At 32.2% G+C, this 17209-nt stretch overlaps 1 protein-coding gene across 1 annotated transcript; it reads left to right on the top strand.

Annotated features, from left to right (window-relative positions):
• Positions 1–1092: 1092 nt before the first annotated feature.
• On the top strand, positions 1093–16952 carry LOC132908211 (uncharacterized). The gene is made up of 3 exons (XM_060962002.1): positions 1093–1110; positions 11568–11895; positions 12253–16952. The coding sequence occupies exons 2-3, from the start codon at positions 11583–11585 to the stop codon at positions 12570–12572; spliced, it is 633 nt and encodes a 210-aa protein (XP_060817985.1). The 5' UTR covers positions 1093–1110; positions 11568–11582; the 3' UTR covers positions 12573–16952.
• The last annotated feature ends 257 nt before the right edge of the window (positions 16953–17209 follow it).

Below are 17209 nucleotides of genomic sequence, written 5' to 3'. Positions count from 1 at the left end.
GCTTGAGAATATTTGAAAAATTAAAATTAAAGTTGAAATTTTGTGAGTTTATTGCTTGAGAATGTAGTATTCAAATAAATCGAGTTCAATTGAAGACGTTTGTGGAAATTGATTGTGTGTCTGTAAACTTATTTTTACTAAGTATTTGTTATATATTTAATACGTTATTTAGTATTTGAATTTTTATACGAAATTATTCATTATTTTTTAACATTCCTTCAATGAAAATTTTTGTATAAATCGAATATGTACTTATTTATTTGAATATTAAATGAACGTTCACTATATACCGTAATTACTTGAAAATTCTTGCAATTAGACTGGCAGCGTTCTTAATAACCATGAGGAGTCTGCTAATACATCAAAACGGGTTATGCAGTATTACTTGCGCCAGAACACGTGTAACTCGTATGACAATCGGTTGAAGCTTGCAGATTTTAAGTCACGTCGTTGATCGCGTTACGTGTTGTTTCGTCATAGGTCAATTTATCGATTCAAAACGTGCGTTACGCCTATATTCCTCCAATATTTTGAAGGATTCTGAGACTTGTTCTCGCAGCTTAATATGCTAACTGATAATATTAATAAATTGATACATGACAAATTGTACGTTACAGACTTTTGTAGCATAAATTGTTTCTACAATTTCATTAATAATTTATAACTTGCGACTGATAATATTAGTTTAATTGTGTAAGAAGTACTTGAATGTTTACGAATGTAGGCTAATTGACCAATTCGTCTAAGATTAATGAAATAGAGTTGAAAAAAAGGAATTTTGCATACATGTACAATTATAAGTCGATTATTAGATCATCAGTGTTACATAATAACGATATGTTCCTATAGACTATAGACTATAGACTAGAGACTATAGACTGTTATTTTATAATCCTTATATAAGATGAAGATATTTATATTCTGCTGTATCGTTTTTTTTTAACGATAATAGCGAAATTCCTTTGTTTCTCTTTCATTCTTTTTATCTGCTTTTCCTTCTTTTATTACGATGTTAAAATTGTAACGCGTCTATCGAGCATTGATATTAATACCCATTATCGTTGTGTTAAATCATCGGCTGGCATTGAGTCACTTGCTTTGGAGACACGTGTACGTTATACTGTTAATTTCCTGGTATAGTATCACGAAGTAAATCGTCACGTCAGAGACAGTTTAAACAAGGCAATTGTAATTGAAACTAATCCTCAATTTTGTTAGGTATATGTATTGAGAAAATCAAGGTTTTCCGACAGTTATGCGATTTAATTTTATAAAATGCACGAGTCACTAATTTAACTAAAATGCATTTACACGTTTTCTGATTTAAAATTGGTTTGCATCCACACTTACAAGTTTTATACCATTTTGCTTTTGCTCTTGGTATTGTTGTTCAATTTTAAATAATATTTATGATCCGATTTTGTTATTTTGAAAATATCGTTTTCTTAACATTTTGATTTATATTATTTTTATTCTTAAATGTAGTACAAAGTACATATTCAGTGGTATATACAAATGGTATACGGTATTATGGTACAAATATAAAAAGTATAACAAATCATATTTAATAGAATGAATCGGTAAACTTGTCTTTCTACGTGAACTGCGGTTATATACATATACAGAAATAAAATGTAAAAGCGGACTCTACCTGATTCCTTGTGGAAAAATAAGAAAAGAATATGGAATAAAATTTTTTATTCTTGGCTTAGTTTTCGAGAAAATCCAATTTGAAAGTTTAGCCAGTATACATGGCTAATTTCGGACTGGACGGAATTAAATAATCGACAGAAGGTCACCTACGTGTGAGAACAAGTAAGCCGAAAATGTGGAATAATATTTCTTCACAAGACTCTTTGTTTCTGAGAAAAATAAATTTCAAAATTTATCATACGAATCTACTAGGCCGATTCTTAAATAAATATGTTCAAACTCTATTTGCTTGAAAATGAACTTTTAAGCAGAAAAATTTTATTCTGAATTTTCGACCTATTTTCACACGTAGAATAACCTCTTGCCGATTATTCAGTCTCGACATTAGCCATGCTCAAATATACTCTATAAATTTTCAAATTCAATTTTCTCGGAAACTAAGCCGAGAATAAACAAATTTTATCCTATATCCTTTTCCTATTTTTCCATAAGGAATCACGTTAAAAATATCGCGAGGAAATATCACGTTGAAAATATCCGCTTTTACATGTTAATCGGTCAGAAGTAACCTATTCGTAATATTAATAAATATACATTCATTGAGATGTTAAATAGTATTAACTTGAATTCAGAAGAATTGAGAAATGAATAAGGCGAGAATGTCTCTTCGTTTTTCCGATTTTCGTAGAGCTGATGACGATACACGAACTATCATACTGCAGTGTACTTACTTCAGCCGTGCACACCCACGTGACGCGACGTGTGATCGCAATTGTAGCCAATGTGAGGCAACGTAACCGCTCAGTGGGTATCTCACGCAAAGCAGAAGCAGTTCTTTCGCTTTAATTTCGTTAAGTGGTTTAAGCACGTAACAATCGTGCTTTCGTATTTTATATTACGTGTACCGTCTTGTTAGCGGAAATTTGGTCACGTTTAATTTGCGTATTCGTTTTTCCTCTTCTTTTGATTCTTTCTATGTTATGATTCGAACAATAAATATTTAAAATTCTTTAACATTCTCTTATATTACAAGATACGATTGTACTTAACGATTTACGATCCAAGTCGCATTTCTTCGAGTCAATGTATTATCCTAATTATTCTATTCTTCTTCAAGTACGGTCTAACGTTTCATCAGAATTGCATTTACCATTGTTACGTGTTTCATGAGAAAGGTATATCCATCGTATCCCAATACATCAAACATAGATACTGCTTGCAATGCAGATGCATTGATAATATACATATATGTTGTCTTATTATAGTAGGAACGGAGCGATATTGATATGGTATAATCACCTGATGCACTGATCTTGACAATATTTTAATATAAAGTGCATTTTTGAGTGATTAATATTGTAATGATATCGCCAATTCTTTTATAGTATGTATCTCTATCTGTATACGATCATTTAATTCTTTGACAATGCTAATAGTGGTACCAACGAAATGTTCGAAATCACCTATAAAACGCTATAGCTTGTATTTGAAAGAACTGAACTGTAAAAATTATACAGAAGGCACAGTTCGTTTAGATCGTTGGTAAAATGTTCCGGTATAATTCTTATGAATAGTACGCATCATACATACAAACATATACAATACAGAAAGTATGAGGATATTATTTTCTATTGTAACCATGTTAAATGAACGTAAGTGTATCTAATAATCAATTTGCATGAAAAGGAATGTTTGAAAAGAAAAACATAAATATCTATTTATCTTTATAAATATTTTACATATATGCATCAAATCAAGATATATCTCAAGTATAAAAAAATTCAACACAAATATTCTAAAAGAAGCATCCCGTAAGTGAATCGTAAGGTTCTTTCAAAGAATTTCATTTTGTGGATTATGAATGAAGTACTCAAGTGGTACTTCTTAGAAATACATTTCAAGTAACGACTAAGAACTCAAACAAAGTAACAATGCAGTCTTTTTAAACGAATCACGATCTTCGTTTCTTTTCTTTATGTTTAAAGTGGCACATCATATGGAAAATCGTATCGTGTCTCGTTACTTCGTGCAAGTTTCTTTTAAGTTGTTATATAAGTTTCTTTTAAAATGTTATCTAAGAATTAACGAAAACAAAAGATTGTGATCCGCGTCGTGGAACGCTATCCTACATGTTCACGCATGTTTCACCCATGTTATCGAACAACGAAATTCTATTCTATACTCGAACGCGCACATGGATAAGAATGTAATTTCTTTCATTCATGTTAGCACGAATCTACGTGTAACTGGCGTAACAGCGGACTAACATTCTCAAAAATCATATTATCATCGTTATATCTGTATTACCTTCCATGACTTTTATTCACATGTGTTCTTTAAAGTGATACATATTTTTCTATGAATGATGTTACAGATAAGTAAATGTTTCATTTGTTTGCACTGGTCTAGTGAAAAGAACGAGGAATTTTCTTGTTTAAATAAAATGACATATATATACATATATATCTTTTTTCTCTTAATAATTTTAACGAGGAATATGTAGATCTATTTAATCGCAGATATTAATGATAAATTGTCGATAATACGTGGTGGATTAATCCGCGTCTTTTCCATATCTTGAAGTTGCTCTTAATAAAAATTAAAAGATTTGATAAAGCTTCTGTTTATTCAAGTAATTACTTTGTCATATAAAGTTAATAAAGAAGTTAATAACTCTTATTGACAGAGATAATATTTACTTAAAAAGATAGATCATTTGAGATTGATGTTTAAAAAGAAAAATAAAATAAATCATAAAATTATTTAAGAAAGAAACAAATATTTGACTATAGGAAATGTTGGACGTTTTAAAAATTAATTAATGAATAAGGTAAATTATTTGTCTTAAATTTTCTAATTTTACACAGCTTCATAGGAACTTTAAACACTTGCTGCGATCAAAGTGTGCATTATGCATCAGTGCTTCTTTTCCACGCTCGTATCCCCCCCCCCCTCCCCATTGTGAACCAAAAGTAAGAATCAAAAGGGATGGACGAAGCTGCGTGCAAAAATAGTTACGACGATAGAACAGTAGTAAGTGGGTGGCCAAAGAAAAGGGGAAAACGAGAGGAGCAAGATCGTTGATTGCAGACTGCGATGTTCTGCTTTAACGTAGTGATGGGAATGAACTAATTGAAATATACTACAACATCAAAAGATATCCAATGATTTAAAAATGCTAAATTATACAAATCTAGAACTATTCCCACTACCTTTTCATTTTTATGAAAGCTATAACGGAATGAAAATTAAAAACTAAAAGCAGCGTTACAATTTACTTTGCTATTCTTTGAATCTTTAACTTTGTGATTAATTTTGTAAACTGTTAGATCTTTAATTTCAGCTATATTACTTTTGTGATAAACAGCAAGACTTTGAAATATTCGATTCCAATTTTCCTGCTATTGTCTTTCTTTGATTAGATGAATGTTAGCTTTTTTACTGTGACTCAATCTATTATTAGAGAGTACATCTCGTGGCTATCAAGATTAGCAGTAAGCACTAGCTTGTTCGTTTACTCGTAGTCAAAGACAGTCGACGGTAGCCGTCGCTACTCGAGGAAAACGTTGCCAGACGGCAGAGTCGGTACCTTCTGGGGGGAAACAAGGGGACATCGTACGCATCCCCCACCGGTACATCACCAAAAAGCACTGCGTGAGGACGCACAAGCGAGGTCGTCGAACCCAACAGCGGTAGCCACGTGTATCCACGGGAATATCCCGTCCTTTTACCGCGAAGGGTGCGTGTAGTGTGAGTGTGAGAGACACGATCGTCAGCCAGCACGGGTTGCGGGGTGGGGATGGTATATACCCATTGGCGAGACACCAAGATGTTCGATGGTGGGGGAAAAACTGCACGTGGCTGTACTTGAGTGTGGAAGTAGAAGTCACAGAATGCAGCGACCTGCAATTCGCTAATCTTTCACATTTAATGGATCGATATTTTGCTAACGGTGCAGTTTGAAAACTGCAAATCTTATGATATTATTTTCTCTGACAAATAATCGAAAAGAATATATCACAAGAAATAATTAACAGAGTAACTGGAAAAACAAATCATCTCATAGATAGATTAATAAAATTAATTGAATTTTATGTAATTTTTTCTCTTAATTTTGTTTTATTTTGCATAACTGATAATCATATCCATTTGGATGACTGCATACATACTTACTTATTTGATAGCCACGTTAAGAGCGTTTAATGATAATGTCTAAATTAAAGGCACATGAATCCGTTTTGCGTCATATTTACTAAACTCCCTTTTATCTCGGTCCAATGTGTGTACCGTGATTGCAGAATATTTTATCTGGACCGAATTTTCGCTGCCTGTAAAGGGAAATAAATCGAAATTAAAATTACACCGCTTGAAATCTTACAATGACGCAGGAAATTACAATCTTTTTCTTTTATTGAATGATGAATTTTCTTTTCTTTTATCGATTTTCATCACAATTTGCTGAATGACTCTTTTTTTAGGGATGATATCAAAGGCGGTTACGTTGATGATTTCAAGAAACGGAGCGCGTGTAGTTATTTATTCTAAAATTTATCTCCTTCTTCTTTTTATAATTTATGATTTGTTAGGTTATCAATATTCTTGAAAGATTTATAGATACAGCTATTTCTGAATCTTATAACTTGACCTTCAAAATTAAAATTATGACAAATGCCAAATATTATAATACGCTTCTTTACGAATCGTAGCCGTAGTCATAATATTACTGTAAATGTCGACGAAAGATGAATTTGACATCCTGGTCGTTTCAAATTAGGCTCTCAATTAAAATTCTGTATGCAGATTGTCAGCCTCGGTAACACGGTCATTTATAGAGTGATAAATTTCGAATGTATCTCATGCAAGATCTCGTACAGCTCGTGAAACGGTAATAAACAATCGATAATGCTGTCACAGGGGCAATCTAGTCATTCTTATGAGTTTCTGATACCGACAGCTTGTGCACGCCTGAATAGAATACTTAATAAGATCATTTTTCCTCGAGCGTTCGACACGTGGCACATAAAACGAATGCATGCGTGTCGCGAAATCTCGTACGAGATGTTTTTTTAAATGTTGACTGAATGAATTAATTGGAAAAAACGTTAATAGAATTTTACTTTACGCAATAATCCCTTTGATTTATACTTTATCTGTTTTTTTTTTTAGAATTATTTTATCGTCAAGCTATTCTGCTTTATCAAAACAGTGAGTTAACGAATGTGCCTATCCTGCGCAATCGTTAATATAATACTTCCGGTTGTTAAAATTCCTAACCCAACCTTTTTTCTTCTATTCTCTCAATTCTTTCAATATTTGAATCGTGTTTACTTTTTATTCCATTTGAAAATGCAAGTTATTGACTACAGCTTAATTATACACTGTTATATACATACATTTCTTTATCTTTGTTTTGAAATAGACATAATACTATGTTTTAAAGGAAGATGAACGATTCATGTAATCTTCAGAGGTTGTACTTATTGTTCATAAATATTTGTTCAATATTGCATCTAAGAACTGTTACGCTATAACTAATAACTATTACATTCCAAATAATATTTTATTCAGTGTCATATAATAATTAGTTTCATCATAAAATAGCAAATTCCGTTTCAGAAATAAAAATATAGTTATGATTTATTTCTCTCTACATGTGAGAATGTGAGAATACGTGCTGCTACGCGGACAATATTTTTACTCCTCAACGTTCAACGCTGACACGTGCCGACACGGTTTTCTTCCTTTCCCTTTTGCTTCTTTTTGGTCTTTTTTTAAAATAATAGGGTGAAAAAAATCGAAATAGTTTTTCACGAAGGTTGCATTGCACGTGTAACCCTTGGAAAGGCCGTGAATGGCCGCAACGATAAATATAACTATGCCTCTGAACTGTAAGTTCAGCACGTGTATCGGTGAAATTTTTATATAGGTAGGCACAATACCGATGGAACCCTTCGTCGCCCCTTTTAAGATCCAGTTTCAGTCAACTGGAAAGAAAAATTCACGAAAACGTGATTGATTCGCAACTTTCGGACAGATTTTCCTTACATTAATGCAAATTTAGCTCTCCATGTCAAAATATGTTGTTTCAGAATTCATATTTTTTATTTTATGCTTTAGCTGCAAATTTTTAGTACGTGATTATATCGTTAAAGTTTCATTGAAGAATGTGAGGTAATCATTTAACGTCAAAATTTTGCTTGTTTATGAGAAAAAGCTGCCAGTTGATTACAACTTGTTATTTTAATTTAAAAAGCAAGAAGAAAATATGAATGTAATTTTCAAGTCACATACTTTTATTACATGTTTATTACTAATTTCACGCATATTCATGCATGAACGTTTGAAAATTGTCATGCAACATTTTAGTCAACGCAGTTCTTTTGGTACCTTCATTTTTAATTCGTGTTCTTCCTTTTTGCATTTACATTCTTTCGTTTATCCTGTTATCGCCACTACGAGAGTGAATCGCGTTTCCCAACGTGATAAATTGGATCTTCCTTTAAAAGAGGATTTCTAGATGCGCACGTGCAACGCTAGTATAAATTTTTAACGATGTCCTAGAAATTCAGTGCATCACGTTGACTCACGATAAATTCTTGGAAAATTGCCGTAGTGTTCGAATATGACACGTGGCCGTACTGTGCACTGTGCAGCCGTAAATATAGCGGATATCGACGAAACGAGATACACGTGTGCCTTTCTTTGTCGAAGGCCTTGCACTTCTCCCTAGCTTCGCACTCGTGATTCCCACGTAGTTGCATCATATTATCAAACAATTTTATTTTCCCTATCTAACTTTTATCTCGGAAACTTTACAGGAACGTGCTGATTATTGCGAGTATCAAAAATGTGTTACCATCACCTGGCTATAGTTTCAGCATTGTCACATTTTCATGGATAAATCGAATAATTTTTCGATTTCGATAATTTTATATTTGGGAAACAAACGTCGGAAATAAGATATAAACTTTAAAATATGGAAATAATAAAAAATGTAAAATATAAAATATTAAAGTAACAGTTACAGTTATTCCCAAAAACCAATTTCGTTCTTCGCGAATAATCGATTGAATAAATAAGTAACATAACATTTAAAAAATATAGACATACATATAGAAACATAGAAAGTAAGAACTTAACTTCCAAGTTACATGGTTACTATGTAGGATTAACTGAAAAATTGCTATCGTTTTCGCGACAAAAATAATCGTGCGGAGTGCGCAAATTACGGAATCGACGAACGCTATGAATTCACGGAAATCGGGGACGCAAAGCGAAAGGCGGTAAGATGAACCAAAAATTTTGCACGCGTACCCTTATTGAAGGCCATCCAGTTTCCTCACTGTTTTACTCTCTCCTGTTCTCCTTCTCTCCTTCTCTTTTTGCCCACGATGCAACCCCTCTGCAATAATCCGATTGTAGAGCTCCCAGTTGACCTTCATTCGTACGGGAAGTTGCCATTGACGAATGTCTGTATTGTAATGCCACCACTTTGCTTTTGCCCGGGTGCTGGGTGCGAATCCACGAACGCTCAGATACGATACCTACGATATGTCACAGCTGTTCCCCTCGTGAAATATCGTGAGCATATTCGTCATGCGTCAAAATTACCGTTACGTTTTTTTTATCCTGAGTCATGTGCATCGACGACTTAGGCTTATCCATTTAATGGGAAAGATCACACGGTTAAACTCGAGTTCATCGAATTCGATGGATTTTCGCGGAGAACTCAGAAATGTCGGACTATTGCCGGAAGGATTTTTTACATTTTCACGACTAAATATTTAGATCTAAAGGATAAGTTACGTCCGTTCTCTTAAGTCTAGAAGTGAGAATATGATACGATAATTGATAATTTACGTAATTTGGTAGGTTGATAAATTACACAATCAACTGCGATGATTAGAGTGTTTAAAATTTTACAGATTTATATGAAATTGTTTAAAAGAGCGTAATTATACATATATTATCTAAATTTCATTTTGAAGTGACTTTCAAACTAAGTAGATAAGCATATGTGGTGAAGGTAAAAATGAGCATATTCTGAGTATTTTATCCTCCTTATATCTATGAATATATGTATAATAAAATTCAGTAGAAGAAAATGTATATACACGTCCATATATGCGCCATATACGTTATATGTATATACATGCACATGTATATGTTTATTCATTTATGATATATTACGAGAGTTGTAGCCGCAATTGGATTATGCATGTTTCTTGAAGCGATTATCAGTATTGTTTCATAGTCGTACGTGGTGCGACGAAATCTGAGGTCAAAGTAGTCGGGGTAACCGGTCGAGGGGAGACGAGAAGTCATGCCAAGGCTCTATAGCTTTAGTTCGGTGCAGGCACGTGCACCGACGTTCACAGTAATCGGGTCATCGCCTGCATCGATCGCGTCGTCAACCGGTACGAGCGAACACGTGTAATTTATAGCCAAATCATACTACACACGTTAGTTTCCTCAATAAAACCGGTGATTCTGTATTTTTACTTGTTCTTACGTCCAAACTATACTACGATCTGTCGTTTCTTAAAATTCATTTCAAATTATTCGTGATAATGATAATATATCTGTTAAAGAATTAAGTAGAATTTTCTCAGCGACTTTTTCGCGTACTTCTAAATAGTAAATGACAAAGCAAAATACCTTGCAAGAATTAATGTTACCATATAATTACAAATTCATTCGATTAATTAAGCCAATACTAATAACGTTAATACGTGTAACTCGATGATTCACATGTTCGTATCTTTATCGCGTTTAGGTGTCTTTATTTTAAATCGTTTCACATACTTTTACACGTGCAAACATTATAAAGTACTTGCTTTACATTGAGCATTACGCAGGTGCGCACGTGTCTTCTGAGGTCAAGGTGCAACACACCGACCTGGCGGGTATTATTAGACGTCTGAAACAAGTGAAAGTCTTCTTGGTCCTTCGTTTATAAATAATTCCCTGATCGCAATGTGAGACGATGTTTCCACGCCAATGACAGACCTGGCATTAAATTATGCCTCATTAATCTTATAACCAGACGAGGATGTGATTTTTAAACCTAGCGGTTAAGGCCGTTACTTTTCATTTAAGCATATTTTATCACACTTTTCGTCTCTTATAGAGCAACTTAAAAATTGAATATGTTGTCGCTCAGTTTTATGTTATCAAAACTGTTTTTACTAATAATAGGTTTTTAAAATTTATACTGATGATAAACTACTGAGGACATTTTGTACAATGCAACTCAAGCATACTTATCGCAGATGAATCATAATTTAAACATTAGTACTATTGTATTGTAATTTTTTAACAAATCTATCATACGAGTCACATGGGTCGGTCATCGATGAAAGAAAGTACTTTCGCGCAACAAAGCGCATCATCAATGCGTATGTGGGTCATCGATCGTTCTCTGTTCGTTAAATTACGCAGATGACTAGTAGTAGATATCGGTACATATCGCTGACACTGCAATTATCACAATCAATAGACTGTAACGCATTTAATGTACGTAGTAAGAAACGTAACAAAAATTACATAACAAAACGTAGTTTTGCGAAAACGTGGATGTTTTCATGAATGACTTAATTACGACGAACATTCATAAAAATCGTTCCATCGGCTTAGAAGACAAACAAAGTTAAATAAAAATTTTCAGACAAAATATTTGTATTTTTTTAATACATACATATACGTATGTACATATGTATAATATATCTATTCACGAGTATAGCAATAGAAATTGCAATTATAATACAATCGTGTTATAAAGAATATCATCAAGGATGACAAATCATTGAAACCCGAGAATATTCTTTTATAATTTTATTCTCTCTCTCTCTCTCTCTCTCTCTCTTGAAATATGTACTCTATTTCTAGTCTTGTTCTATTCCTTCTGATTTCAGGTCTTTCATCACAAAATGGCTCCGACTGTTTACTTGTCGGAACTACCAGTTGTAAGAACATCGACAATTCCATGTTCGCGACGAAGACAAAGGATTCGTAACGGGGCTATAGCAAAGCAGCAGAGGCTAGAATTCAGACGATTAGAAACGAATGAGTCTTCTCGTGACGATACATCTTTAACGCCACCGGAAAGTCCTCTATGGGATCCAGAGAGTCCCAGTGTCTCTTGTGCCCCGATCATTGTTACTTCTTCCTCTCCGAACGTTTCGGCTAGAGTTCCAGCGGACATAAAGGAACACTGGAAGGTGTTCCTAGCGAGACGGAAAGGTGTGCCTTTTAGTGTAATTGATGGTAAATGGATAATATAGAAAAAGAGTAGTTTTTGTAGTGAAGTTTTATTAAAAAGTGAAATGATGTTTTATTTGCATCATTCTTTCATCATAATCGCTTGAATAATAATTTTAAATATTTCTAATATTTCCCAAAGGGACTCCAAGTAATGATTTATCTATATCGAATATGAATTTACTCATCCGATAGAAATTGTAGAAAGGAGAATTTTTATTTAATTTTGGGATCATTGAGAAAGAAATTTGTGAATTGCAGAAATTATTATATATCGTTAAGCGTAGAAAATTTGTTGAAAATACAAACTACTCTAAAATATATTATCATAAATCGCAGGTCTTCTAGATATCGTTGTACGTACGATGGCTTTGATTCGACGAAACAACATCCTTCAAGAAAGAGTGAATGCTTTGCGTGCAGAGACTCGAGATTTCATTCATTCGGTGTTGAATAATCCCGAAAACAAATGCATACAACAGAGATTGGACGCGATAGACTGCAAGGAAGCGGATGTGTCCTCGTCGACAGAGGAAACCATAGCAAGACCGTCCCTTCCGCCTACGCCGGACTCGACGAATTCTTCGTCGAATGATATCACATCGACCTGTGATGACAGCGAAAACACTTCTGAACGATTCTCTAACGACGAATCATAATATTTGAGAACCATGCGCAAACGAAAGATATAAGTTCGAAGCGAAATCAAACGGAATGAGATGTTGATCAGTTACTTGATTTGAGTAGCCTGAGTCGCTTTGTCGGTACACATAATATAGCAATCGAACGATTAATACGATCGCTTCTTGATCGAACAAGATGAGAAATGAAAGTTTTACTGATGATGATACGAATGAAGTTGAATCGATGAATTTCTTAAAGTTTGTTTTTTTTATCGGTTTACATATAAAATGATCGATATCTAATTTATATTGAATTTATGTTATCTTTGTATTTTAGACATGTTAAGCATTTAAAGATTGATCCACACGAAGATTATAATTTTTGTTCATTTTATCTTATACATCTCAATTATCAAAAATTCTATCGACCGATAAAGGCTACCTATATCGTAGATTAGAATTCAAAAAGTAAAACTTCAAAATACAAATGATTCTTTAATGAAGGAGAGATTACATAGAATTGTACGTAATGTATATTATAACGAACTCAAAAGAAATTGTTCTGTTAAACAAAAATCGAGTTCTCCAAGATAATTTTTTTTTCTTTTTTTTTCTACTTCAGAAATTACATTTCTAATTCGTAAGCTCTCATTTCTCGTTTTACGAAGTAGTCGTAGAAAAATCTACATTATCAATGAAAGATATGCAGTTCCTTATTATCGACCGTTCTTTTACCTCTTATTATCTGTACCATTTAGTTGCACTTTAAGAAAAAGATTTAATTATTCGACGCAAGGTAAAATACAAAAAAATGCAATACTTCGATATTAAGGAAAAGAAAAAATCTCAGCCACACTTTTGATACAAAAGTTAGTTAAAGAAATTTACATGTCGACGAAGTAACTCAGAAATTGTAAAATGATATAATGTTACAAGATCGATGTAACATATAACGTAGAATTCTTACGATTGCTTGATATACATGATTAGATACTTATTAACATTTTCAATGTTACATTCAAAAAAGGGCGTTACGGTATATAAATAAAATTGCAGGACTGCTTTACATTTTAATTTTAGTACTCAAGTTTTATGCGTAAAGCTTTTCTAGACAAACTTGCGTTAAAACTAGAATAAATTAGAATTAAAGAAATGAAAAAAGCAGATGAAAATTCCCTGCAAATTTGGTGGCTGTGATATTTGTATTCGCGTCTGTAATTTTGCCTTTTTCTCTCGTTTTTTTTTGTGCAACAATTTCGCGATTAATTAAATTAGAAATTGCTCGTCTTTCTCGAACAAAATCGCGGCATTATCTCAAGAAGATCGTGCGATCGTTAACGGAAGTGTCCGCATTCAATCGACGAATATTTTTAAGAAATCTACAATCGTATCGTATAGAATTAAGTGATAAAAGCTTTTTAATCTAGGTAGTGTAGATTTTCTAAACTCGTTTAATATTAAACTAAATTTGTTTCATTGGTCAACCTATGTTTCACTTACATACTTACATACTTAATTGATACTGCGCCAAAAAGGTATTTGCGGATTAAGTGTATCGTAAAATAAACGCCCACTTTTTACTCATTTCAATTACTATCATACGAACAATGTCGTTGTTCGAAATGTAGAAACTTATTTCCATAAATATTAATTTAAAAAAAATAATCAAAAAATATTCACAGTATTTCTAAGAAGAGAAATATTTCTTCTTTTAAACTTTATGCTGATAATATAACAAGCACAAGTTAGAAACATATAGTATACATTGATCTGCTTAATATTAAATACCTGTAATCTTTTCCCCCATGCAAAAAAATTAGCAGTGTTAGCATGCATAGTAACCATTAACTAACCTTCTTAAGAGAGGTTTGTCTAATAGTTTTCAAGTAACATACCTCTTCGTTTATCGATTATATATGAGTGATATATATATATATATATATATGCATATGTTATATGTACATATATTTTGACATATTTCATAAGAGTCGAACTTGAAAGCAATGTTAATTGTACTGATTCGTTAAAATCAAGTTGTGATCGTCTACTAATCATAGTATTTTGAAAATGTGATTCATGTGAAATCTTATACTAAGTTCTTCTGACTTGGGTTTCTTGTTTTAGCGTCCATATTATCATGAACATTTTTCTGGCATCACATTTTTCAAAAGAGGGGAGAGATTTACTTATAATTCTTCCACGGAGATCTACTAATTAGTCATAATAATTTCAATTCAGACTCTTTTCATCTTCATCTTCGATAACTTTAAATTCTCACACTATTAGACTGCATATATTGCGAAGAATCCGATTTAATTGCTCTTCCAACTGTATATAAACAGAAACGAACAAAAAAATCGCGATTTTCCCAAAGTACGAAAAAATATATTTACGCGAAAGATGTTTAGTAATTTAAATAAAAGTAAACCTTTAGCATAGAATTATGACGGAAAGCTATATGTACTAATAACAAACTTGTACATTTATTTTAAAATTAGTACATTTTTTAAAAGAAATATTTTCTAGCTTAATTGAAATGAGCGAATCAGAAATTATTCGAAGACCGAATTAGGGTTACAACTCACGTTTTTGCTCGGTACATTGTACCGTATGCATTAACACGTATTTCGCAATGTTTCCAACTGTATACCTATATAAATTGTCTCCTTGTATGGGATCGATAAAATCTAACGCTAAAAAATAATAAAATGATGCAACATATCATATCGATGAAACGAAAGTCCCTATAAAATATGTACCAGTATTGAAAATAATGCGCAAAACGAAAAAAAGGAAACAAGTTTTAACACCGATTATTCAATGACAGATCCAATCGACAAAAAAGTCACATAATTATCAACTTTTTTGCATTTCAACATTAAATTGCATTTCGATTAGAACATTCGTGAAAAGAAAAAAGATCTTATCCGAATAATCTAGCAGTTTTATTTAAACCGAATGTCGACCACCGTTTAAACGTATCTATTAAATCACAAAAATCGTGCCTAAAAAGTATATGAATCATGTATGCTGTTCTCCAGTTGCTAAAGCAATATACCTAGTTGTAATTTATTCTGCTTAAGCTTTATTCTAATTGTTACATACGAATTAGATCGTGTCGCATTTTTTGCGAAAACGTTCAATATAATTGTATATCTTTATAAAGGTAAATTATAATACGATAGAGAATAGTGTAGATTACAAATTATGTGCTCAACAATAATAATTTGATGATTTTCAACAGAGGTGTAGCATTAGACAGTACTAGATCAATCAGTAAGAAACTGCTCATCGTTTTAACTTTAAATTTCGTAAATGTGACCAACCACTCAAATGAAAAAGCAATTCTTTGAATATCAAACGTAAAATATATACATATGTATAGGGTATGTCTCGTTTAACTGGAAACGCACAAATATTTGAAAAATATGAGTGATACGAAAAAATGTTTCAGACAAAAATTGTATGGTATCGAGGGTGACATATTGTGCTTTTATCTACTCGACCTTGAAACATCCTGTAAAAGTGATATTAAAATTTTTAGATAGATGCCTCTATTTTTTATTACTTTTGCATTATTCTTATTATCTTTTATTATCCTTGTAGTTGACATCTAGACTAACTTTTTTCAAAACTCGTATTTTTTGCACCGTCCACTATTGAGATATGAATTTTAAAATTCGCCGTGCTACCAGTATTAGCGCTAACCGATATGTACACCACAACATAAGACGCATAAAGATATTTCTTATGATACTAAGAAACGCAAGGCTATAATTTTCTAATGTTTCAAAAATAGCCAGATAGTTGCGAACAGTCATTTTTCGGTAATTCTTTGTATTGCTCAGCCGAATCTGAAAGTTTAAATATCGATAGTGGATGGTGCAAAAGACACAAGTTTCTATTATTTTAAAAACGTCTGAATGTCAGCTACAAGAATATGTAATCTAAAAATTTTAGCCTTTTAGTCAGCCTTACAGGAATTTTCAAGATTCTCGCAAGGTCAAACAGATAAAAGTATAATATATCTCTCTCAATATCATACAACTTCATTCTGAAACATTTTTTCGTATCATTCCAGATATTTGAATGGTTCCAGTTAAACAGAACATATTGTATTGTAACTTACAGAAAAGTAGAAGCGCGAATGAATATACAGAATTTTGTTTATTCGCATATCTCTGTTTTTGCATAGCATATCAAATTCTTTTCGTTTAGGATATCATAGTAATACATAGCAATAAGAATCAACCAAATCAAATTAACAATCGTAGGGAAATGTAAAGATAATCAATAATAATAACTAGTTAGGATATACCTAGTTAGATATTTCCGCCTTTTGTAATGATATATGTAAAACACATTTAAAAAATTTTAATTTAAAATTATTAATAAATTATTAGACATACATTGAAATGATCTTAAATTCTTAAAAGCACATCTGCTAAATTACTGTTTTAAACGTTTTTCACAAAAAGATTTGAATCCTCTATGTGATCACGTTCAATTCCATATCGTTAACAGATACTAGCTTGCATAAAATAAACATTTAACTACTATAATTAAATAGTGTTAAATTTATATCAATGATACCATATACAATTACAATTATCACATAAAAAGTAATGAAATCATAAATTCATTATTAACTTTCACACATAAAAATCATTTTT

The sequence above is a fragment of the Bombus pascuorum genome, chromosome 6 (genome assembly GCF_905332965.1).
Source record: "Bombus pascuorum chromosome 6, iyBomPasc1.1, whole genome shotgun sequence".
Classification (NCBI taxonomy): domain Eukaryota; kingdom Metazoa; phylum Arthropoda; class Insecta; order Hymenoptera; family Apidae; genus Bombus; species Bombus pascuorum.
This window is presented reverse-complemented; position numbering and strand designations above follow the sequence as displayed.

Bases quoted from the DNA above. Each gene is read 5' to 3' on its own strand.
- LOC132908211 (XM_060962002.1), top strand. From the start codon at position 11,583: ATGGCTCCGACTGTTTACTTGTCGGAACTACCAGTTGTAAGAACATCG. The intron at 11,896-12,252 runs GTGTGCCTTTTA...CATAAATCGCAG, and splicing joins GTTCCTAGCGAGACGGAAAG to GTCTTCTAGATATCGTTGTA.